General features: G+C 42.5%; 1 protein-coding gene across 10 annotated transcripts in view; it reads right to left on the reverse strand.

The window, feature by feature from the left end:
- The window catches only part of ST3GAL6 (ST3 beta-galactoside alpha-2,3-sialyltransferase 6), an 82,686-nt gene that overhangs the window by 18,855 nt on the left and 37,089 nt on the right, over positions 1-26,742 (reverse strand). For 7 of the 10 annotated variants that reach the window (XM_074807468.1, XM_074807458.1, XM_074807451.1 and 4 more), the window contains 5 exons: positions 8,284-8,383; positions 7,441-7,509; positions 6,069-6,146; positions 3,426-3,529; positions 2,045-2,108 (listed from right to left, as the gene is read on the reverse strand). In XM_074807468.1, coding sequence (XP_074663569.1) covers positions 2,045-2,108; positions 3,426-3,529; positions 6,069-6,146; positions 7,441-7,509; positions 8,284-8,372 — 404 coding nt within the window. In that variant the 5' untranslated portion in view covers positions 8,373-8,383. Of the gene's footprint in view, positions 1-2,044; positions 2,109-3,425; positions 3,530-6,068; positions 6,147-7,440; positions 7,510-8,283; positions 8,384-9,070; positions 9,139-9,979; positions 10,634-25,862; positions 26,012-26,742 lie in introns of those variants that run through there. The other 3 variants (XM_074807503.1, XM_074807441.1, XM_074807511.1) reach the window with 3 other exon arrangements.

Raw genomic sequence — 26,742 nt, forward strand, 5'->3', positions numbered from 1 at the left:
ACACTGTTCACTTCCAAACAGTGTTGGACAACTAGACCTTTACACAGTGACAATTCCACCTAACTTTGGAAAATGGCACTGTTCAGAAAAAAATCCTCTGTGGCTCACTATGTACAGTTGTACCTAAGTTGCACACAAATGCAGCTATATCAGGACCATAGATTTGATGCTAATATAGCCTAAGATTTGTTAAAATACTTTATAGCAGGTTCCCCTACTCTGCCCCAAGAAAAGTTTATAGGGAAATTTGTTTTGCATTCTGCCAAGACAGCTGAGTTAGGCAGCTGCCTAATAATTCTCTATTACCAGAGAATGTTGTTAGGATTAATTCCCAAAGTGTTTCACATTTAAAAGCCCCTGTATCTCGGTTAAATGTATATATAAAAGCTATTCCTTACTACAGTGATTCATGCCCTAACAGTGCTATACACAAAACCTGGTGGATCTAGAAAGAATACGTTGTATGAAGTCATTGTACATTTGATTTGCTTATACTACTGCCATTAAACAGTAGTAGTTCTCATTTTGTTTCAGTACTACTGAAGTATATTACGTTTATTAAAATGAAGCATACTTCCCAGAACCACTAAACATATCTCAGAGAACCTACATTCAAAGGATAAATACCAATTTCCTTACTTTTGATGTATAGGACAGACACTTCCATTTACAGGTACTATGCAAGCGTCTCTACTTTACAGCCAAAATGATTATAGTGCCCAATTTGTGATTTCAGGTATCTTCTAAGACAACGTTTGGCATTCTCCTCCAAACTCCAGCCAAGAGACTAGCCTTTGCCAGCCAATTCTGTATAAATTTCCCCAATTACCACACTCCTGATAGAAAATAGGGTTTTTTTTCCTTTTTTATTTCCCTCTCCTTAACTCAAGAGTAAACCTGAACATCCTAGAAATAGATACTAAACACAGGGAAAGGAAGGAGTACAGTAGGTGAAGAAAAGGAAAACGGAATTAAAACCAAGATAATTCTTAGGCTTGAACACCAATTATTTTGATCATATTCCACCCAAGTTTAATTAAAATGTGATCCTGGCATTTGGCTTGAGGCAACAATCTTCTGTGTGATCTCCCTGATTAAGAAACAAAACCAAGTACAGCCAACCTCAGCATTATTTGCATTCAACTCTATTAAGCAGTCGGCACATTAACATGATCTAGGGAAGGTTGTCAGCCCATTTGCTAGGCTGCAGATCTAAGAAGTCATTTGCATCACTTGGTAAACACAGGATTTTAGTGTACTTGCCAACCCTACTACACTACCTCCACACCCCCCCAAACCAAAACCAAAACAAAAAAACCCCAAACCACAACAACAAGACACACACACAGAAAGACCCTCCAAAACCAAAGAAGAAAACCCAGAAGTGACTTTTAACCAAGAGATTTAAACCGGGCAATCTAATGCACTGGAAGTGAGTTATCTAAGGCATGCTCCACTCCGTGCCACACCCTGGTTACTCCCAAAAGGCCAGGAACAGCCTCCCCTGACTGCCTACGTCTCCTCATTCATGGGAAAAGGAAACTGAGCATACACACGAACAAGGTGTGCAGCAGGCCAGCGGATGCACTGGCATGGGGATATGAGTAAGATTCCTTTTTGCGTAAAAACAGTCACTGGTTGGCATCTGCTTATCTCAAATATCCTCTTACACTAATAATGACTTTGAAAGAGGAGACCACGTTCAATTTTTAAGGGGTGATTTCACTTTCCTCGGCATAAAAAGACAGTACAGGAAGATGGGACTGCATTCAGCTAGCAAATTCCTAATGCACTTACAAAAAGAAATCTGTAAGTTTAAGTTCCCCCACAAAAGAATTATTCTTGAATGCTGGTGCTACATATGTTTAAAACCAAACTTATTTAAATCTTGGAATCAGTTACATATTGCTTGGACACTGTCGGTCAGATCTGCATCTTGGCTAACTTAAGCAATTTCAGGATAATGCCACTGACATTCCTTTTCAGATAAATATTAAATACTAAAAATGCAATGAACAGAAACAGCAACAAACCAACATCTCACCTGTCATTTTCACTGGAAAGTCCACAGTTCTGAAGTCTTGAAAGGGCTAAACGAAAAAATTGCTCTAGAAAGCAAATGTAAAGAAGATTAATGGAACTGTTCAGTGCTTTCCAAAATAAAAATAAGCATGCCACCCTGACCACAGCATTTTCAGACACAGTAGTTTTTATGCACTGTGCATAAAAAACTCAAAGTAAGAACACTTGTAATTTAGGACCACAGGTCAATCAATGATGCCAAAGAAATTCAGGTTTATCAGAGCTCCTTTCTGGGAAGCTTTTACTACCCGAACGCGCCCCTGTTGGAAAATAGCATGGGATTTTTATCAGAAAAACACCAACTTAGACACAATAAATAAGCACTGAGTTTCCAAGACCTGCATCCTAATTGACTTTGTTTTTCCTTCTACCCACCTTCAGCTGAAACAGAAGCAGCCTTGACCTAAGAGGAGGGGCCAGCAACAGTAGCAGCATTAGGTATCTTGGGAGGAGGCACCAAACCAGGCTGTGCTCACTGGCCGAGCTGGGCAGAGGCACCTTCCCTCGGCGGGCAGGCACCTGCTGGACACTCAACGTGCCTCTAACTGAGAAGGGGCCTCAACTTGTGCCCAAACGTGCTTCTCCTCACTGCAACCCCAGAGGTACAGGAAAACACACCTTCCTTATTACACTAATGGAGGGCAATTCGAGAGTCTAAAGCCCAGATTCACAGGGTACTAGGAAGGTGCGTTGTCCAGTGCTAAAAATTTTGAGATTTGCGACTTTACAACCCTCTCCAAAAAGGCTACTAAGACCCTCAGGGTCTCCGGCCCGGTTTACTCTGCCCTGAGCAACGCGGGCAGCAGGCATGAGCCAGCAAACACTCTGCAGGGGTACAGCAGCCATGCAATAGCAGGACTACCCCCTGCAGCCCCAGTGACACCTTCCCTGGTGGCACAGGCTAGCCCAGTAAAAGGAAAATTTGCCCCAACCTGGGGACTTGTGCCCCAGTAGGACTCTGGATCCCTACTGGCTTAGGTGTGTTGATCAAACCCCATCACACTTACCCAGCTAATATTGCATCTAGCAAAGCACTAGCTAAATATTTTTAGCACTCCAACCCACATACAAACGAAAGGAAGCTGAGTAAGCCCCACTCTTCCTCACTCCCACCTTTTCAGAGCTTCTCTGCTAAGAGGGGCAACCCCAACATGGTGTTTTATTTGTTAAAAACAGTAAGGTGCCAGGTCAGAGGGACTAAATAAAACCATTAAGTCACTGCTAGATACCCACAAAAAGGACTGGCATTGGTCAACAGGAAGGACCAGGGCCAGACATTTCGGTGGCTTTACACGCCATTTAGGTATTTCTGTTTAAAAACAAGGTACATGGGGAACACAAACCTGCTCTCTTTATTCCATAAGGTAGTTCAAACTTATCACTTCCATGGAACTCCGCCACTCTGATAAAATCATTAGCACACAGGAACGGGTATATTTTGTCAACACTAATGAAGGGAAAAAGTAAGAAATACACATGATGTATTTGCATAAGCCAGTAATTCATGCAGTTGCTTTTAAAAAAGCTTTCTTTACCCTACTTCAAGTATTATCGATTTTTAAAAGAAGAAAATTCATGAACACAAGGAAAGAAAGCAGGTGACAGAAAAGGAGAAGATTTTATAGTGAAAAATATAGGTAGAGAGTGAGAGAAAAAGTTAAATAAAGTCATTAAAATTGCACGACTGAAAGCTTATACCATGAGACAGCATATTTAAGAGAATACATAACCCGGGAAGATAATTACTAACTTCAGGTTTGAGAAGTATGTAACAGAGGCAGCAAGGAAAATTAAGAGTTGTTATTATATATGGCAATTTAATAAATGAGATTTGAAACAAAGTGTTTTAACATGAAAATACCGTCTCCTGAAGACATCAGCTTATTTGAGATGTGCTCCCTTTTCAAACAGGTGGCACTTTATGGCTGTGCTGACATTAGTAAGTAGTTTGGGGCCACAGGGCTATGTCCATACAGCAACGTAGTATGGAGTTCTCATGTCCACATTACACACAGCTCGTTTGTTTTTTAACTCTGGACTAACTCTAGTAGGGTCCCACTGATTGAACATGCCTTAGCAGCTGAAGTACATTGGATGTGCTCCTGCAATGCATCTTCTGGCTTAGGCAGAAGTCAGATATCTGAAAGGAGCCCAGTGCACACGTGCCAGGGCCACCCTGTGACGGGAAGCATGGCATGTGGAGATCACAAGGTTTGCCACAACAGCACATTCCTCTTGCAAACCAGATCATGACAGTGTCGTACCTTATGAGCATCAAGACAGAATGGGTCACTCCTTTCTTCAAAAGACAGTAACCACAGACAAGGGTTATCTCATAGCAGGGAAGGAACCCTTATTACCACATCTGCCAAGTCAAGCCAAATGCATGAACAGTAGACCCAACCCTGTCACATGCTACCGTGCCCTTGGCTTCACCTTGGAGTTCAGTGGACAAGCACTCACAGAACTGGTTGACTTCGTAGCAATCCTGCTATATTAAAATGTTAACACAGAACTATACAGTTACAGTGACAAAAACCTAGTGTTGATCATAAATACTGACAGCCAGCACATGACTTGTTTCTCCATTAAGAATAAGCTGTGAAAAAACCCCTCCCTCTCAGTTTCACAAATCAGGTATCTCACTCTAAGCTCTACATATTCAGAGGATACTAACAGTAAAAACAAAACAACAAAAAAACAAAACAAAACCCAGCAGAACACCACAGTCCACACACCAAGAACTAGGCCATAGGTTAACTAAGCAGGACCAGCTAACTTTGAGACATCATGCACTAAACGCCCACAATAAATTTAATAACTTGCCTTGCTGTTCAGAAACAGCTGGTAAGCTTAGACATAATAAATAATTTACCTACTGCAAAGAGATTCTTAATTCTAGCTCTTCCAGCTCTGGTTACTTTCCAATAAGTAATTCTACCAGGTTAGAAATCCTTTCAACCTCCCCAGGCTACTGCCAAAGTGCACAGACCAGATCTTCAGCTCACACACACTACCTCTGTCAGGGAGCTATGGAAATACATGAGACTCCTTCAGCTAGGACTTGGTCTAAATATCTTCCCAAGCTTTCTCAGAGCCATACTCGGTGTTTGCTCAGGTAAAACACAAAGCCAACAATATAGCCTGTCTGCTTCTGGTCCTGTAGCAGTTCCCTGATCTCTCATTTAAGACTTGTGCTTCTAATAACAAAAGCTCCCAGTACTTCCTCACAAAACTTTTGGATGCAGTTTCGTAACCAGACACCTCCTTTGTTTTGGGTTGAAGCTCTTCCTTTTTTCATCTGAGTGCTTCCTTACAAAGGAAGCTTCTCTTCCTATGAGTACCTTACAAGGGAGGACACCTACACACAATTTAACAATACTATCAGAGGAACAAAAGCATGAATAATCCCAAATTTCCTTAAAATTACATTCCATTAAAATTCCATTGAAGGAGAAGAATCATTAAAGATTGGATGAATTTTGCACATTTTCATACTCCTCTTTCTAAATAAAATGAGGGTCCCTGGCTGCTACAGAAATACTTAGCTACCAAAAAATCTTCATTTTTTAAATCCAGGTCTTAATAGCAGAATGATGGAGTTTCAGTCTTGGATGTGAAGGCTTCTTTTACAGTAAAAGCATGGGGGGGGTGTGGGGGTGTGTGTGTAATTAAGGCTTGTATTTCAATCATTAAAATAGTTTCACTGTTACTAGCTATGGTATCTGAAGGGGAAGTATTTATTTATTCACTACATACACCACCAGCATGTTGAGCTAGTTGTGGGTTTTGCTCAAATCTGATCAGTGGCAAGCTAAACAATTTGTGTTGCCACAACCACGAAAAGCAGAAAATGAACCCAAGCCCAAAAGCTGTATTTCAGAGGTAAATCAAAATGCAAAATAGTCCAGAACATGTAAATAGCCTACTTCTACCTCAGTCAGCACGGCCTTTCCTTTCCTCCCCACTTCCCACAGAAGACTCACCCCAGTAAAGATTCAAATGCTGGTTTCAGGAGACAAGTGTCCAGTGCATTCCTTCTCTCCACAGCCGTAGGTGGCAGCCTGCAAAAGAATTTCAAAGAAATAGCAAGAACAGGAATGGGTGCCAGCAACAAGGTAGGGAAACTTGGACAAGCCAAATTAGTAAAAACAGATTAGCAAGTTAACACCACACCAAGTTTTTGGGACTGCCTCTCTATTATAAAGATGGATCTTTCTTGTTGAGGTAAGACTACTTTTACTAGTAAAGGCTTTTATCTCACGGTGCTGCTCCAGGGGGTCTGCAACCTCCCTTGCTCAGCAACTATCAAAGCAGCCACAGCCAGAGGTGAGATGTCAGGCCCACCTGCAGAGAAGCGGGACACGTGGGCTGAACCACCTCTGCAGCCATACCAGATAGCATCACCAGCGCCCCTCAGAGAGGAGAGGGGAGTCTTGTTTGGAGAGGGGAATAGACAGCACCACATAGGGTACTTCAAGGAAAATTAGATTCTCTGGGGATAAGGCATTCCTCTCATAATAAGGCTAAGACTTACACTTCTAAGCACATTCCCGCCTTGGGGATTTAGCCCAATTAATAACAAATATGAAGCCCAGAAGAGAGGGTAAAGTTCAGTGGGAGCAACATGTGCATCTGGGCTGCATTAAGAACAGAAGGATGAAACCACCACATGAGAACCACAAGCCAAACAGACCATTAAGGTTAATTGCTTTTGGTAACCTTGAGTTGTCACGTGAATACCGACACTGAGAAAGCACCCTGTGAAATGTATCAGCTGGCCAGCTCGTTGCTTTCCAGCATCAGCCTCACAGATGACATTCTGCAGGATGGCTTCAGAGAGAACAGAGACCTGCTTTTAAGTTTTAGCATAGGCGCCCATTAGTCCCACAAACCTAATTGCAGGAATTTACTAGCACAAGATCTGCTTATACACGCATTTGCACACCACAAGTGAACCACACCTCTGATTTATTAAATTTGAAGCACAAAAGTTGCCCTTGTAGCTCTGCTAATTTAATTCAGGCATAACTCAGAATTGCAGAAATTTGAAAGTTGTAAACAAATATTTTTCCAACAATTCATCGCTTGTTACAGACAGTCACTGCAACTGGCCATAAATATTAACCAAACACCAGAAACATGACATGGACAAATTCCTTTCTGCCAGACGTGTCACAGTTGTGCTCGTAACACAAACAGCCAATGGACACTGCTGTACAATAACCAGTTGAACAGGAAGCCTACAGACAAAGACTATGGATTTTAGTCTCAATCCCTCCCACCTGCCCAAAACCCAACCAACCAACCAACCAAAAAAAAAAGCCCACCACAAAAATACTCAACTGCTGAACTTACTGAGTAACTCCACTAGTCTCATAGGAAGGAGGAGCCCTCACAGAGGAAGTCTGTCCATAAAAGCTAATCCTGCAAAAAGGGAAACGTCACGAAACCGTGGTTTGCGATAAACAAACCACAACAGAAAGCCATTCACATCAATTGTATGCTATAAACAAGAAAAATAGAGGCATGTCAATCACTACTTTTAAACGCTATCACTGTGATCTTCATAACACAAACACACTGGTCAGTCCTGGCCACAGCTGTGCAAAGGCCAGTGGAAACTCAACTGCTTCGATAAGCACCCTGAATTTTAGGTCCCAAGCCACCTGTCCTGTGCAGCCTGGAGACAGTGAAGGCTCACTTCCCACAAGGTTGCCACCAGGACTCAACAAATTTCAGCTTTTCAAAAGGTGCCCACTACACCTGCAGTCATTCCCATGTGTGGAGCAGGTCTCTCCCACGTCATTTATCAGACATCTAAAGGAACACGCTAACAAACAACACACATGGAGTGGGAGGAGATATGGACACATGACACACACAAGTAAGATCTCCCCTCACCTGAACACCTGTTTTCATGAAACTCAGAGGGGCTCCCTATCTCCGAGATCCCCACCTCTCCATACAACCAGGCTCAAATCCACTAGTAGGTTTAAACGTGACACAAGAGGGGGTGACAGGACAGAACGATCACATTCATTCCCTCACAGTACGAACAACACCAACCACAAAATACCCACACAGAGTAGCAATCACTTCTGTTGATTACCAGCAAACTGCTGTTCAGCAACTCACAGCCACATCTCTCACACAGCCATGAGGGTGTTTGCACTGTAAGTGAACAAAGCATCACCATACCAGTAGAGGTTATTTCTCCACAGATTTCCGTGCAGTATACCATACATAACAGCAGCAGCCAGGATAAAAACCAGAAGAATTCGTTTCATGACTGGTAGACCTGAAACGTAAGAAAAACAAAACAAATTTAAATCCAAGTTCTGCTATTAACGTGAACTTTTATAAAGCATCTTGAAACCTATGGAAGGAAATCATCGTTACTACAACCGTTCACCACCACCACAGATTTGATCCCTCAGGTTTGGTTTCTCACACAAAGTCCCAGTGACAGGAGCTGAACACTGCTTTGCACCTACCACACATGCATGCTCTGCACCAAAGCACTAAGAGAGGTTCACTCTAGGCTCTCCTTGAGGACACAGGAAGAAAATGGGCTCTTCCAGAAGCATGTCAGAGTAGGAGCTCCTTTCTATCGACTGGCAGCCCAAAGAAACCAGCGTCTTGGGTCAGAAACTGGCCTTACACCACCCACTACCAGTTTCCCTAATTACACAGTTAAACAAGCATTGGCACTTTGCAGGAGGCAGATAGGCTGATGCCGATGAAGCAGAACAGGGTATGAACTGACACAAGTTGCTACTGGCTTTTTTAGGATCACTGAATATTATTAAAGTCTGGGTTTGGGCATCTAAAGCTGCACTGAAGTTGTCTGCTTGTGCCCTCACATCCTGCAGAGTCTCCAACTCTTGACACAGGCCAGACTTCATTGCTTAAGTAACAGAAAAATACTATTTTCACACATTGCAAAGTGAGGAAGAGAAGTTAGCACCCAATCTGTGGAACTTACTACGTTATGGAGAAATAACAGAGAATGTCTTCATTTTTCAAATAAGAGTTTTCACCTCACTGCACAGTCTACCAAAAGAAAAACAGAAATATCAAAAGCTCATGTATCTGGCAAGACACACCGGGGGAAAATCAAGTTCTGCATAGCTCACATCTAACACACTGAGCTGCCCTTTCAGTAGCTATGAATGAACTCTTGTTGCTTAATCTTGTGAAAGTCCAAAATAGCCTTTCTGGCCACAAATTACTGTGGAAATTTACTTGAGAGCTATATCCTTCTATTATTTTCACTTGTCCCCCTATCATGGTAAGCGGGTTCAATGCACACAATGAATAAACACCTACTTGCACATCTATATTTTAAAGTGAAGGTAACAAACAAGCTGTCCAGCAAAAACAAGCCAAACCCAATCATACTGCTGCATTTTCCAAGAGCAGAGCCTTTGGCTTTACAGTTTGGGTTTTGCAGGGGTTGTTTTGGTTTACATTTTTTTTTTTTAAATTCTATGTTGCTTTTTAAAATATTTATAGAGTTACTGTTATTTTAAACCTGTGTTAAACACTCCTAAGGCAATAAAACTCCAAATAGCTATAGTCCAAGTGATTTATAGCAGTATGCTTTATATAGTACCATCTTAACATCATACTTTGTATTAAAGGCCAAGAAACTACTAGAGAGCTGCATTTTGTTATTAGAAATTGAGAAGCAAACTACTGCCACTCACACAGCTTCACCCCTGAAGAAATGCCTAACTGAACTATTTGTTACAACGACTTGAGAGCAACAAGCCACCACTTCCTTACTTCCCCCTCCCCATATCCTTCACAGGAGTTTAATTGCAGAGTGAGAGTTTTATACAGCATCTAGCAGTAACTAAACCATGCAATGAACAAGCTATAATCTATCAACCTTAAGTATATCCTCCAGGCCATCCCACTCTATTCTGGATGAAATATTCATAGGCTGCAGCTGTTGCAATTTCAACCTTTCATCCCTCGTTGGGAAGTCACACTGCCTCCTTTACAGTTCCAACTCCCTCGAGTCTTCTTGAAGTGTCACTGCAAATTTTTTTTTTGACAGACACTCTCAACTTCTAGAGCAAACCCTGAGTTTTATTAATAATTTTGTAAGTCTTTCCCTAAAACTGCAAGAACATTACAAGAAAACTCACCTACTGGGTTTAGTCAAGTGTCACTAAGAGCAATTGGCTCATCATCTTGCGTGCCACCATGTGGCACGTACAGGACAACCAGGTGATCAGGCCCAGTCAGCACGGGTTTATGAAAGGCAGGTCCCGCTTGACAAACCTGATCTCCTTCTATGACACGATGACCTGCTTAGTGGATGAGGGAAAGGCTGTGGACGTTGTCTACCTAGACTTTAGTCAAGCTTTTGACACCATTTCCCACAGCGTTCCAGAGAAACTGGCTGGTCACAGCTTGGATAGGTGTACTTTTTGCTGAGTAACAAACTGACTGGATGGCCGGGCCCAAAGAGTTGTGGTGAATGGAGTTAAATCCAGTTGGCAGCTGGTCACAAGTGGTGTTCCCCAGGGCTCAGTATTGGAACTAGTTCTGTTTAGTATCTTCATCAATTATCTGGATGAGGGGATCAAGTGCACCCTAAGTTTGCAGATGACACCAAGTTGGGTGGGAGTGTTGATCTGCTCGAGGGTAGGGAGGCTCTGCAGAGAGACCTGGACAGGCTGGAGCGATGGGCTGAGGCCAGCTGGGGGAGTTTCAGTAAGGCCAAATGCTGGGTTCTGCACTTGGGCCACAACAACCCCCAGCAGCGCTACAGGCTTGGGGAGGAGTGGCTGGAGAGCTGCCTGGCAGAAAAGGACCCAGGAGTACTGGTTGATAGTCAGCTGAATATGAGCCAGCACTGTGGCCAAGACATCCTATAGCATCCTGGCTTGTATCAGCAATAGTGTGGCCAGCAGGACTAGGGCAGTGATCATCCCCATGTACTTGGCACTGGTGAGGCCGCACCTCGAGTACTGTGTTCAGTTTTGGGCCCCTCACTACAAGAAAGACACTGAGGGGCTGGAGTGTGTCCAGAGAAGGGCAACAAAGCTGGTGAAGGGTCTGGAGCACAAGTCTTATGAGGAACAGCTGAAGGAACTGGGGTTGTTTAGCTGGGAGGAGGCTGAGGGGAGACCTTATCACGCTCTACAACTACCTGTAAGGAGGTTGTAGTGAGGTGGGTGTCAGTCTCTTCTCCCAAGTAACAAGGGATAGGATGAGAGGGAATGGCCTCAAGTTGCACCAGAGGAGGTTTACCTTGGATATTAGGAAAAATTTCTTCACAGAAAGGGTTGTCAAGAAGTGGAAGTGGTTGAGTCACCATCCCTGGAGGTATTTAAAAGACATGTAGGTGTGGTGCTTAGGGACACGGTTTAGGGGTGGACTTGGCAGTGTTAGGTTAACGGTTGGACTCAATTTTAAAGGTCTTTTCCCAGCTCAACGATTCTATGATTTACTTGAAAAAGATACTGTGCTCTTTTGGGTTTTCTTCCTTTCATTGTCAGTGTTTTTACCCCCTCCTGCTTTGCAAAAGTTTGCTACAATATCCCACTAAAGTGGAAATCAAGTGTTTACTTTTCACTCCCTTAATTCAATCAATGCAAACTTCAGTTAAACAACAGAACATAACTAATTAGCTCTTTATCTGAAGCTGCTAAATTAACACTGATTGACTCGCTGATTTTGCTAACTTCAGTGTAAAAGAGAACCTTGCTGAAGAGTCCAATGAAGTTACAGAGAAAAGACAAGGCAAAGCTGCCTATAAACAGTCTTAAAAAAAACCCCAATTCATAACAGTATTATTCACAGAGAAAAAAATGTTCTGTTTGTATTTACAAAGGTAATTAGTATAGCCTGCAAAAATGTAATTAAAACAAGAGAATATAAGTCAACATTGTTCTTCAAACAGGATCATAAGGAATCTGTAACAGCTTTCAGTATCTTATGTAGGACATTCAGCCTGGCACACACCTGAGAATGGAGCATCATTAAGGGTGTACTTAGCTCTTAGGAACATAAAATGGTCTTTAATTATAGGAGTGTCTTCTCAGCATCCCATCCCCCAGTGCCTGGCATCATTCAGTGCTTTGAAGAGAAAGTTCTGTAGTCAAGAAAGATGGTCTTTTTAGTGAAGACTTTGTTAACCTGGTTTAGTAAACAGAACCATTACCTTGTTTACAGTAGAAATTATTCTGGGTGTATTTTTAACAGTGACAGCATTTTCCAGCTCTCCCTCCCTATTTAAAATAGCTTAGTGTTATAGAAAGTTAATCAAAGGAAAACAAACTCCTTCAATGCAAATACCGCACTAGAAAATTCCCATAGTCAGAGATATAAGAAAAAAGGCAATTGAGAAGACACAGTTCACATGTAAAATGACAGTCCTATTCCAGCTTATTTACCATAACACAAGACCCAGCATCTTGATTTAAGCCTCTCAACCTGACTGACAGAGGTCACGGTGCCCTTAGGTCCAGGTCAGTCAGGTTGAGCAAAACAAGGAGGACAAAGCTGGAACTCAACTAACCCAATTCTCTCCTCTTTCTAAAAGGCCTACAGTGATCCACACAATGAAAGGGGTGAGGAACCCAGCAGCCAATGCCTGATATTCACACTGTTAGCTGGTTAATCTTCTGCAAGTAAACAAGCAACGGGATGCATAAGTGTTGTAAAAAGATTGATGAGCATTTTTTAATAGGAATCTAAGCTAACTTCCACTGTTCAACTTCCCACCCCCGCCAAGGCAGACCTACAATTACAGAATTAGATAAGACAGACTCTGTTACGGTATTGGGAGATCAGCCTGCATCTCCTGTGGACAGATGGCTCCACCCCAGCCATATACCCAATACATTTGGGTATATGAGAAATTAGCTATATAAGCCCAGGGGCTTTTGTTCCCTTGGTGGAAGTGGGGAACCAACATCCTTGTCAGAGCTGCACCTTTACTTACAATTAGTCATTATTCTGCTACTTCAGTAAGTGTGGCATCTGATAAGAGCCACTATCTCACAGCCTCTGTTTATCTTTCAACTTACACATGCAGTTGATGCAGCCATGCCACCAAATAATCACATGGGAAACTACAGCCATTGGGCTGGGCAATCACATGACCACACTACAATTGCTTTTCTTCATAGCACTTGCAAGCCTTCTTTCTGCTTTCTTGCTTAAAATTAATAATACAAGGCAGGAGGCTTTTTAATCTGTCCTACTTATTTTTTTGTAAAGCACCTTTGACTATTACTAAACAGTTAATAAATATTTAATTTAAAAGTAGTTACTAAATTAAATATTATTCATCTTAAAACAATCTTAGCTCCATACCTAGTCTTGTGACAGTTTAACTTCTTGCTGCTGCAATTAACTGACAGCAGGAAAATTTCAGCTCACTCAAACCTCAAATTCCCAGACCTTGTAGTTGTGGGGGAGGAAGGGAAGTGAGCTTGAGAATGTGCTTTGAGCGGACCTTAAAATTTAAAGAGACAGCGGAAGAAGCAGATAAAAGCCTACGAAAAAGTTTAAAAAGAAACATCAGGATTTTTAAGATGTAGTCAGTGTTTTGTGGGCTTGCTTGTGATCCCCAGTCCTGCAGCACTGCTTCCTTTCGGTCAGGATGTAGGGCATGCCCGGTGGAACCACACAGCAAAAGGACAACCAAGAAGGGAGTTTTCTCATGTCATCATTTGTCTCAAGTTCAGCTGCCAAAACATGAGCACATTATGGCACATATCTACATATTTCTTCTGCCAAATCTATACACTATTCATCATTAACTCTTCCGGTACTTGCTCTAAGTACGGGCATAGTTCATTAATTTACCCCCTCTTCAGCAAGGAAGCGCTGTAGAGGACGATGCAATAGCACTGCAGCAGAGTCCTAACGGTACTGAAGTGGCTGAGTCAGTCTAGTGCCTTCCCTCACACACTCCTTAAATTTTTTCATCATTTCCAATGCTCTTTTATGATTTTAGTTTATTAAGAAACAGAAGTCCCCAGAAATATTAAGTTTAAATAAGGAAGGTAGATATATCGGATTATCCTAGCAAAGCAGCCCTCAGTTAGAACTACGTTTCTAACTCTCCAACAACAGTGACTTGGTTTTGAAGTGGTAAGTTTAACAGCATCTTAATGGGAAAAGATTCTTGCTAACCTGCCCCACCCCACACAAAACCAAGCAGTTATTCCTGTTCTTGAAGGCCTGCACAAACCATGACACCAAAAAACTAAAGTTTTACTGTGTCAAAATGTCATTGGAGACTTCCATCATCACACCACACCTATAATCTGACATTTTCTGGCTCTTTCTGCCCTAATCTCTTTCAACAATGAGGGAATAAGCGGTAGAGGAAGAGTTTGCTGACTGTGAGATCTAGAGACTTCTTCCCCTCCAAGAGCATACAGAACCAACCATTTACTTCCACAGCATCCTGATAACTGTGACACAAGACAGTCTTCCTCCAGAGACAGCTTCTCTTTGTTAAGGAAGCTTTCCAAGGTTTCCCCTCAATTTCCCCTTTCTCCAACTATGGCAGAAGACCTGAAAAGAAATAGCAAGATCGTATTTTCTCCAAGTACTCAACAGCAAGCAATGATGTCCAGTAGATTTTACTAAATCACAGTAGTAGCAATGTTCAGTCGATTCAGCCAACCCTTGTTCTTCATTAAGCTACTACCGCCAGAAATGCAGCCTCTACTGACATTAACCTACTGGGGAGAGACAGACTGGAGCTGTGTCCACCTCTGACCTTTTGCATGGCTGCACACTAATTCAGGACAGGCTGCAAGAGGTAATAGATTGGGTGTAGGGCCTAAGTGCTTGCCTCCTCCCTTTCATCATCTTGCTAATTGCGAAACCTATTCTGCACCATAAGAGACAGCGATACATTTATGACTTTGTGGACAATTCATGATTATTTTATTCCATTTCTGTCTATAATGAAAGACACCAGTACTTTGCTCCTCACCAGAACATGCCTGCCAACGGGGTCAAGCAAGGAGGAAAAGCAACTTAATATTTTTCATTGACAAACGCCATTTCAGTTCGCTTCTGTCCAAAATCTTCAAGGAGATCTCTGCATGACTTTCCCTCATGTGACTCTCCAGTCCTACTCAGAAACTCAGAAACTCTTTCCATGCAGGCATACCCTTTGGCTAAAAGGTACTGATAAAGAATCCAAGTCCAGTCAAGTCTATTGTATTTTCACCCCCTGCAATCCTAGTTTACCTAGACAGGACAGCTGGTAGAAGAGGGAGGTTAAGCTCCCTTCCACAAGGTTCCAGGCAGGCCCAGGAACAAACAGTTTATCTCTGTGCCTTGGGCATAACAGCAACACAGCACCTACACCCCTCCAAACCTTCACCTCCAGCCCCACTACCACCTCCAAATGGAAGAAATCAGGTATGGTGGCTTGTTCTAGCCAAAACTAAGCCCTTCAACATTTCAGGCAAGATCTGAAAAACATGAGCTTGCAGCCTTCCAGGAAGACATGCCATCAATAGGGAGAGTTTGGCAAAAGCTGCAGAAGATCTACAGGTCCCGACTCACTCTTACAGTCTTATCACCATGCTGACTCTCTTGTTCTCACTTCCTTTTTATCTAGTGCAGTATCATCTGTTCAGCGGTGTAACTTCTTTTCCGCTCCTCTTCCCTCCCTCTGCCTGAGCACACAGTAGCTTTTACACACGCCCAACAGCGGGAGCAGGAACAGAAAAAAATGAAAAGGCCTGAGAAAAAGAGAGGTTGCATGCACTCATCGGACTGTTTCTTGGATAGCAAGAAGACATGTGTACAGGCCTAGGTCAAGTTACTACAAGCTTTTTAAAGCTTACTGAAACAGTCCCCTCTTGGCTGCAAAAAACTGCTGTGATCCTGTTCTCAGAGGCAGCGTGATCAATGATGTGCATTGTTTCACAGAGATACCGCTTTGGGGCCTACCAGTGCAAAATTTAATGTCACTTATACTGACACCAAATACTAGCTCCACGGATGAAAAACAGGAGTACAAAGCATCAGCCAGTGCATCCTGCCAGAAAATCCTGAGGAGCAAAACACAATGGAACACAGGCATTAGGTATCGCTGAAATGGCCCTCAAATAGGAGCAGTATTCGGCACAACTGTCTGGTGCTGAGTTAATTAGGCCTGCTGGGAGGCAGACATGTTACCTCCAGCTTGGGGCTATCACAGGGTTGTTATGTCACCCTTGAGAGTCGAGCTAATATTTTGGCTCAGTGTAATGTGGATCCCTGGCACCAGCTCAAGGTGACAGCATGCTCCACTGCATGGTGTAGACACACAATTAAAACTGCAGGTGTAAAAGAGATAGCTGGTTTGATATTTCTCAGCTAGTGAATGTTGGTTTTAATTATTTTTCCCCTCCAAGATAGAAAACAATACTCCCTAAGTTCCAAAATGGCTTGGGGCTCATTCCAACAATGGACACGCTTTTTGTAGCGGTTAAACACTGCTAACTTGAGTTTAAAAGTCAGCCCTGACTATATCTAAATCCAGCTTGCGGCTTTGAAGCGAAGAAGAAAAATAACAACCATTGAATTCTCATCTAACTGGTGCTTTCTAATCACTACAGATTTCCAAAAACCTTGCCTATAATTATGATCAAGAATAAGATCAAGTCCACAGCCTCAGCTTCTTCTCTGCTTTTGTGCCTCGAGATGAGGACTGGAAGAAGTGGTCAATTTATGCAAAGGTGCACAGAGGTTGGGAACAGACATTTCCTTATGCTTTCCCCATCCTGTCCCTCCACAAGGCCTCCCCTCAGCACACGCTTTTTTTTTTTTTTCTTCCTACTCCAGCACACTTGAACAGAGACCAGCTAGTTACAGCCATGCCCAGCAGCCACAGAGATGCAGTGCAGTGCAAAAACAACTACTTTGTGGTTGGTCAAAAGGTAACCTGTGCATGCAAAGTCCAAAACAGGTATGAGCTGAGCACAGATAGCTCTGCTTCCTCAACTCCCAAAGTTTTAATCAAAGCAAACACCACAAATCCAGCTCTAACTACACCTTAAAAAAAAAAAAAAAAAATCACAAATTTCAGCCATAGCTGAAAGATTTCTTCCAGCCCTGTTGTACTCTCCCAGATTAACCTTTAAAGCTTTAGCCAGCCTAAGCTAGGCTGCTATTTATATATTACACATCATACGTGTCAGTATAACACATGATAGAACAAAATACAGAGAATGAGTACTATAAATCCATGCAGCAACTCCTGCATACCGTGGTGACAACACTGCTCCTTCTCAGCCTATGTTTCCCCTCTCCCTTCAGCTCTTCTTCCAGAAAGACTGGAATATAAACAAGCCATGCAACATGTTCTGGGGGTCAGAGTTCAAGACATTTTCTCCTCATACCTTCATTTGCATAACTGAAAAAGTTAATGTCAACCTGAGCTGCTCTTTCTGAAGGAATAGAGCATCATGGTTTTGAGTTAGTTTGCTTCTTCACCTCCTTTTAAACAACAAAAACCACAGATACTACACAATGCTTGAGAAAACAGAAAATTATTAATAAATATATATATATATATCCCACTACAACATCAGTTACTCATTCACACCCACTGTTCTTTGTCCATGAGTGCCTGGAGAGTCAGAGGCTTGAGGTCAAACAAACAATCCTTCTTAGGTTTCCCAGTGAGAAAAGATGGAAAAAAGTGTAAAGAGAAAAGGCTGGAAATACCCAGATTAGTCAGGTTTCAAACCAGCTCAGTTACAAATCACAACAGCTCACCATCTTTTTCCCCTAGAAACCATGATCAATCTAAATAAAGGCCCAACCAGAGAATTTTATCTGTATTACACGTGTACATTCACTACAGCATTAAGTTCACCTTCAAACAAGGCACACTTTGTCTTCTAATAATGCCTAGGATATCTAAAACATCCAGCTCTGGCTGATTTGGAGCTAGTGATTTAACCTCAGCTCTCACAAAAATAGCTGGGAATTACAAAACTCATCTACCAGTCAGCTTGGGGAAAATAAAGAATAATCTCAACCCTAGGCTAAAACAAATCACAAAAAAAAAAAAGACCCAACCACATTCACAAGCAAAATGAGGGCTCCCAAGGGTAGAGGGAATGTTTGGTTTGGGTTTTTTTGAAAAGAAAAAAGATAACTGAGAGAGCTGATTTACTTCCTTCACTACCAGCATCTGGAGAATGAAATGCTCCCCATCTACATCAACAGAAAGTCCCAAATAAATCAGAGTAATTTCTCACTTAATCATAATAGTATAAATCCTGATCTGTACTGGTGTCAGAATCTGTCCCTGAAGAGACACAGCTGCTTTCTGTATGACTAGTTTTCACAGTGGCATTTGCAAGCCCCAGTCATAATTAAGTCCAAATATGCACAGCCAGCCATCATCTGATGCCACAGGATTTTTCAACAGAATTTTTAGCCCTCATATTTTAAAAAGCAACATGTTACATGGTGCAGGTTTGTGTGAATTAAGAGGCCCAGCAAGAAGGTGTGAACATACTACCAGCATACAAAACTGAATGGTTTAAATTTTTATTTAAATAACATGCAAAGCACGTCCGTAGTCAGAACCCCAAACCTATTAAGTTCACTGATTTCTGCTGTGTTGCTCCCTATCTTGCCTCAACTGCTGGGAAAAAAAAAAAAAAAACAAAACACCACCAAAAAAACCAACAAAAGACCAAACCCACCGAAAAACCAAAACCCCCAGCTGTTTGAGAAGGAATTTACCCCAACAACAGATTCTGCGAGTCAATCTACTGCAACGGAGAGCTCTGGGACTCTCAGGAATGCAGCAAAACAAGTCAGTGAAAAGTGTGAAGCTAAATTAATTCAGGGAGGGAAGAAAATGAAGATAAGTGGTAGCACTTACCCCACAGTACTACTAAGTCCTGGAAGTTTCCCAGGGCAGCGATCCTGCCAGCTCAGGAGAAAGCTGCAGGACATTAAGTGTGAGCAGCTTCTCTGATAACATTACTAACTTACAATTCCAGTGCTCTCAATTCAGCATTGCAATGAATACATTCACATTGCCTTTGGATCTTGAAAATTAATCATAATACACACCTTAACTGCTAACTATTATAAGAAAATAAACCCAATCTGACAGTGCCAAACCGGAAAAGCTCGAATATTGTACATATTAAGGCTACTTTCAAAAGCCTGCTTTATATGTAGCTTTGTTTTCTTAGCACTACAGCTCAAAAATATTATTTACAATAACAACAACAAAAACAAACCATAAGAAAAGCTCTAATGAGCAACTTCACAACTATGAGAATGTTTTGTGGACATAAAATGTTTTTGAGCTAACACAGAACTGTTGTACAGGTTGTAGCAGAGCCTGTATCTGATCCCCTAAAGGCTTTTAGTGTTTTGTTTCATTTCTTAAATGTGAATACTGGAAAAACTACCACCTTGAATATCCAAACAGCACTGATCCTGAGAATTTTGAGAGCTATGAGATACATAGCATAGTTGAAAAACGTAGTCCTGAGGAACATTTAACACAGCACGTAAAGTCCTAACTGACATCTTTTCTGCATGGGAAAGGTTGCCAATAAGTCCATGTTTAAAAAAAAAAAAAAGAAATTATTTGTAAGGTAATGAGTTTTCCAAGGGGAACAAAGACGTAGGTATATCTGACTTGAGCAGAGTATCAGTAATTGTGTGTTTCCTTATACAAAGATGAAACCAAATTCACAATAAAAACCCAGGACAAAGTAGCTGGCTAAAAGACATAAAACCAGAATTGGAATTCTTCACAGAGCAACTGTCAGTTGCTGTAAGGGAACTCAGCTCCGTATGGAAAAGTTGGCACAAGTTCGTTTACATATTTCTGTGTATACAGAGCTATAAAACAACACTACAACAGCCCATGTTGCAGTGCTAACTTTTAGTGGGTATTCATCCCATAGTAGAGTTGTTAGCCCTGAATTTTGCACCGTAAGTTTCCTTACCTATACCAGAGGAAAGCTAATCATCTCTGATGGTAATCTTCAATTGCCATCTGTCTGGGAGGAAAGCTGCCTAAATTAGTCAGTAGGGAATGCTGGGAAAGCTTATATGCTTTTCTCAGTGCTACATAGAGACGCCCATTTAGGACTTTTAGACCTCAATCCTCCCTAAAGGTTAAACACAACCCATTTCCTCCCCAAAACTGAAAATTGATGTATCACTGTTCTGAGGGTTCTTTCAGTTGGTTGGTTGTTTTTTGGTTGGTTTTTGTTGTTTTTTTTTTAAAAGGACAGTCACCCCTAAAACTGAGGGGAGTCAAAGGTGCGTTTCACCCCACCCACCCACATGAAAGATTCCCTTTCACAGTCTCACAGCCCTACTGCTGGGGTTGCCCTGTAGTGGCTAAAATGCCTCGGAGCCCAGCTCCGAGCCAGGCAGCGTGCGGGCAGCGGGCAGCCTTCCTGCCAGGGCAGGCTGCCCACACGCACCCCGCTGCACCCACGGCTTCACTCAGCACCTTCTGCTGCACGTCCTCAGCTCCTCCACCAGTTTGTTACTTTCTAAGCCAAGTCTGGATTGCTGTAAGTGAAACAGAGTGTCTATTTTTGCTGTTCAATTCTCAGTTTCAACAGCCCTTCAAGGCTACAGCAAAATGAATGGGAGTTTCTTCAGGACTGTAGCATTTTTAAATAGATTAGCTGCCCTCCTCTACCCAATCTTTGCTGAGCGTTGGATTTGGTCAGGCTGTATGTGCGAGTATCTCCCTGAAGGTAAGAGAGTGATGGGGTAAGCCCTGGGACACCACCGGGCTCACCTCCCCGGGAGTCACAGCAGGGCGATGGATGACTTCTGTGGCACAGATCTGCTCTTCCAGAACCAAACCGGCCCACGCTGCAGCGGGGATAAAACAAAGTCTGGTATTTAGTTCAGCATAAAACTGAAAGTGCTCCAGAGCAAGAGACAGCGTAAGCAGGACCCAGTGTTGCCTACTGACGTCTCTTCCTTTTTAATGTGAACACACCAAATCCAGCTCAGTCTCCAGCATCACCATGTCCTATCAGATTGCTATTCATGCCACAGATGACGCAGAATGCCATTAGAGCATGAAATGCAGTAAAAGGCTTTTTGTTCTGTTACATCGCATGTGTTCTTAGCATGAAATGAGATTTATGCAATCACAGCCTATATGCATGGGTGCGTGCCCTTTCTTTCCTTCCCTACAGAACTGTGAACCCCTTTGGCTAATTTCAGTCAAATTTGACAGGAGATTAGGAACTTAATGCGTTCGAGACCTCAAGTTTTGCAAAAATAAACAGGCAGCTGGGTAGAACAAAGAAACCCTATAAGCTCATCTTTCATTAAAGATCAGAAAGTTTACATGGAGAAAGACATCAGAGACCTGGTTTCATTACATCTGCTTGTCACACAGTTGTGTGGCCCAGCTAATGTAAGAGCCTCTGCCCATTACAAAAAAAAAAAAAGCTAAAATTTTGAAAAGCCTTGCACAAACATATAAGCATCCAAATTTCCCAAAGCAGTTGCCTGAAATTAAACGTTTTAAATATCCTTTCCAGTCACCTAACAGATAGTGCTGGCTGACTTCAGACACCCAGCTTCAAAAAAAGTCACTCTGACACCAGCCAGTATTTATTATAGGAACAATTCTCTGTGAAATCTGAAGAATGAGATGCATATTCTATTTCACTTCACTGTTCCTTCCAAAAAGCTCTGAACAACATTCTCAATTTAGATTAGAAATCTCTAAACTAATATAAAACCTAAGGTTTGAGGCTAAGCCATCTAAGAACCAATGTCCCAAGCTGAAAATAAATTATGGCGTGCCATTAGCACAGAAGAACGAATGAAAATAGCTATTCCATTCCAATTGCTCCAGTGAAAACGAAGTAACAGCATTTCCTTAACATGTTTTGTAAGAAAAGGCAGTCAATCTTGAGGAACTGTACAAATGGTATTTACACTGACCAGTATTTTATCCATCTGGCTACTTCAAACCCAGTTTACACACCTGGCCTGTGCTCCACTGCACAAGGTGAGCAACACAGGCACGAGAACAGTCTGCTATGTCAGACCCATGTCCATCCAGCCCACTAGTCTGTCTCCAGCAGCGACAGAGGGAGATGCTATTGAGGGACAGCATGTTGTGGACATTTTGTGGTTCGTTCCCCTTGTCCACACATCCCCCTCGCAGCACCTACAATTGTTTAGTACGGAGGATAACATCCCTGCCTACTCCTTTTAGCATCCTTTTATGGACTTGCCAATGTCTGCACTTGGGAACCAGGGCAGAAAAAAGGACAGGAAACCCACCAAAGGAGACTGAAGTGGCACTGCTACATCAGAGCTGCTGAACCACGGGGCGCTTCACTGACACAGTCCTGAGGCCCCTGACTTTTTGAGAATGGGGAATTAAAACTGCCACGGGTGGTTACCAAATTGGGGAGGGAAGGATAGGCTTATATAGCCTTCGAGATTCTCAGCTGAGGCAAGTAACAGTCACCCTGTTTCATTAAATATTGCAAAACATTTGGGCAAGCAGAGCTAGCTGTAGTTTTCCCTTAACTGTTTCCAGCAAAAACCAGGCTTTTCCCAGCTAACCAAATGAGAAGGCAGTAACTTGTCTACACAGGGGCACGATCAAGACTAGCTGCCACATGCTAGCAAGCCTTGTACGCATTCACCAATACGGACAAATCCTAACTTGCTCTGGCGCTTCATCAAGTCGATTTAATATTATGGCTCCATTTAATCTTGTGCAAGTGTTCTGTTCAAACAAACCCCACAGGGTATCTACGCCACTAACCCTCCTCCTGGTTTCAGTCCCACACACTGCCTTCAGACTACCTGAAGCACTGTGAAGATCAAGGTGATAGTGTTTCCCGGGTGCTCAGATGTGACACTGGTGGAGGAGGTAGGCAGGTTCAAGAACTTCAAAGAAATGGGAAGTATCCATTTTGACTGCCAAAAGATGAACAAGGTGGTGCTTTCATTCAGCAGCAACAGCTCTTAAGCAGCAAGCACCTTTGTCTCTCCTCATTGCAGGGAGGAAAACCCGCAAGTTCTTTCCCTGCACTGACCCTTGTGTTATGCTAGGGGTGCTTGTACGCTGCTTTCCCTAAACAGATCATTTCCCCCACACAGGTCATCGTTTAGCCAAAAAACTGTGTCAGCACAACACGGCTCGCAAAACTTCGCTGCCCAGGAGGGAGCTACATAAACCAACAACTACATTGGAAAAGAGAAAAAAAGAGATAATGGCAAAACCACAACTTCAATTCCTTTCTTACCCTGGGAAAGGGACTCCTCCTCCTCCATCCTACAAGCGATATCATTTGTATTTTATACACACACACATTCTGTATTGACTATTAAATGGCCACTACATGTGCATATTTCCCCTGCCTACCTCTGCTAAGGCTCAGGGTAAGCTGATGACATGCTCTTCACACCACTCTCATTTCACTGCTGGCCACAGGACTCTGAAAAGCAGCAACGAAGGAAAGCAGCAGCCGGCCACCACTGCGCTGCAGAAGTGTCAGTCTGCAGATCCAGCCTAACAAAGAGCTTTTCTGAGCCCTGCAGCAGCTGATCCTTATTTTAGTCTTTCTGACCTGTGCTCAAAGGGCTAGAAACTGTTTTTTTAAGTGTCAGTTGAAGAGTCTGTGGAAATCTAAGACTGCTAGCCACCCACCTCACATATGAAGTTTCCTACTAACTAGTGGCCCAAAAGAAAGCAATATTGCTGCCAGGGGAACGGACTATAAATCAACAGATGTTAAGAACAACTTCAATGGTTAAGTCTGAACTTCACTTCATTCCTGTCTGCTCTTTAAACCAGTTTCTTGATTATTCCATTCCTGCCCCCCTAACAGGAGGGAGCATCAGCTTTGTGGCTCCCAGTTTTCAAGCCTTCCCTTCCCAGCCAGGGCAAGCAGGGGCTATTCAAGTTTTTGCCTTGCTCCTCCTGGCTCCCCACGGATGCTGGAATGTAAAGAACAGCTCTAGCACAATGTACTCCAGCTTTACTGCTGCTGCCGGGGCTGGGGGCAGAGGCAACACACAACAGTTACAAGCAAACTTTGGGTATTATCTGGGGGACACTTAAAATTTGCTCACTCTGTTGCAGTGCTGTAAAGGGTCTTCCTCTTGAGATGTCACAGCTTCACTTTTGCCATCAAGACCAAAGAACGACCGACTTTGAACACTGAAGAGCCACCCCACCCAAACAAAATGAACTTTAAAAGGACATGATGTTTTAAGATGATAGGTACAGCACATAGAAAGAAGCACTACAGTATTTTACCACATTCTGCACCTGCATTTGTTCAATGCATTTTTCAAAAGGTAGCGATACCACGTGCAAGCCACATGTTCCCTATTTTTGCTTCATAGCACACACTAGCTAATGCTGCCCATCACTTTCCAGCTTTTTAACCTTTCTGTACAAATAGCAGCTACTGATACCGGCGATTAATACACTGAGCTGCAAAGTGAGAGCAAATTCATACTGAAAGGTGACTCGCAAAGGAAACAGCTTGCACATCGCATGTTCCTTCCGACCTCAATACACATCAAGAAAAACTGAGGTTTTAGGTTTTTCCGTAGAGCAGGAGGATGAAAGAAAGATTTCACACTTCGAGAAGTTCACATGCCAAGTAATAAAATAAAGAAGTTTTATTTCATTTCCCTTGAAGACTATGAATAGGAACAGAAGTAGTCATAAGTAACGTAGCAAAACTGGAAGTAGAAGAAAGTGGATTAATGGGGAAGTTCAGGGTTTTTTTTCTGCTACAAAGCTCTTGGTCTTCTGAGTAAACAGATGGTAGAAAATAGAGACTCTGAAAAAGAAAAAACCCTGTACACTCAGTCACCCCATAAATTAACTTCCCAATATAATTTACTAGTGTCTCTATAAGGCTAGAAAAATTGATGAACAAATTATTCAAATGAATGACAAATGAGTTGCTGCAAGTTTGATAAATTAAACTCCTCTTAATTGCACAGTGCACATTTCAACAGATTTAGCTAAAGCAGTGCAAGCATCTGTAAGGAAAGATATCTATGAAAAGTGATACTTCAAGTTATCTTGAGACTGTTCCTAAAACGCACTTAACTAGGGAACCACAGCAGAGTATCTCATATAACACACGGTAAAAACAACCTTTCATGCTTATAAGTAAAATAACCTTAATGTTAAGGTACAAAGACAAACAAAGATCCTGTGCTACAGCTCAAGCTATGCCATGGGAGAAAAAAAATGAAAGCCTTTCCTCACAAGCCTCTTGGAGTCAATGGCATGGACTGCCTCATGGAGATTCACAGGGGTCTTGCAAGTTGTATCTTCAAACGACCCATCTGACTGCATTCTCTTCCAGGCCAAAATACCTGAACCCCCAGCGGCATGTGAAGCAATACGCAAGGAGCAGAAAACCACAAATCAGCCAAAGCAGGTTTATGAGAACTTTCCCAAGCCTGTCTTGGGAGGATGGATCAAACCTTTACTGAAAGGCACTAATCATGGCGTGCCCAGAAACTAACAATGAAAACAAGACTGGGATAAAAGCATTAATGGCACAAAGAAGCTATCGTAAGAAATACTATTCCCACTCCCTGCCACCTTCTATCCAAAAATGATCACACGGGAAAGAAACCAATCATCCAAAATCCTCTAAAACTGCCTCTGCTTGTAAGGTTTCCAAGGTCTGAGGAGGTGGCAAAGGAGAAGAGCACAGGGTGCATATCAAAGTAACACCTCACCAATCACCTTGTCTAGCCAAAACACCACAACTCACCTATTTCCACACTTCTTTACAAGTTAGGTCCCAGGCACTTGTTATCTTCCCACCAGCTTCCAGGTTTTGCTGTCCTGCCTACACACTCCGCAGCTGCTCCCATGGGCGCTTCCCCAACAGGCAATTGCTTCCGCAGAGAAATTTTCCTCCTGATTTTGAAAAGAGGGTATTTGGGCACTGGGAGTTCTCAGGGGATGATTCTTACATCCCACAAGCAGAAGTCCCCTACAGCCACGATGACCCTCAGGGAGACCACAGGATTTACCCACCTTTAATACTGCTGCTTTAACAAACAGCTCTAAGCTTAAAGAGTAACTTAATTGACTGATTCAGTTCAGCGGAAAGACAGACATGCTAAAGAAGCAGGTACTGCAACAAGCTGGAAAGAAAGATCTGTAGATTTATTTCATGTAGGTGGGAAGAAAAACAAGGGTACAGCTGGTGCAATCTTACATATGGAAGCAAAGTTATTTTAGTTTCAGAAATATCACTTCTGTGACCAAATCAGTTAGGAATATGTCCAGAAACAGATGGGTAGGAAGCCTCACTCCACACACATTTCTTTTTCCTTTAAGCCCACCCTGAATTTAGTTTTTTTAAGTTTAGGAGTGACCAGTCTAGTATGGCATTCTCTACAATAGAAGTTATATATCTTTATGTATAACATTTTTACACAGTTCAGCTGCAACAGACTTGCCAGGTTAAAACAAGTAATCTCATGCCATCACAAAGTTCGTCCTTTCTTTTGCAACCACGCTGTATGTAAGAACAGCTCGGCATAAAGCGGGTGAAGAAGAGACAGGCAAAGACTGAAGAAACCTGGACAGAAAAGTTTCACTTGGGTAACAGGAGCGCAACAGCCACAAATCCCAGTAGATCA

This window comes from Strix aluco, chromosome 2, assembly GCF_031877795.1.
Source record: "Strix aluco isolate bStrAlu1 chromosome 2, bStrAlu1.hap1, whole genome shotgun sequence".
Classification (NCBI taxonomy): domain Eukaryota; kingdom Metazoa; phylum Chordata; class Aves; order Strigiformes; family Strigidae; genus Strix; species Strix aluco.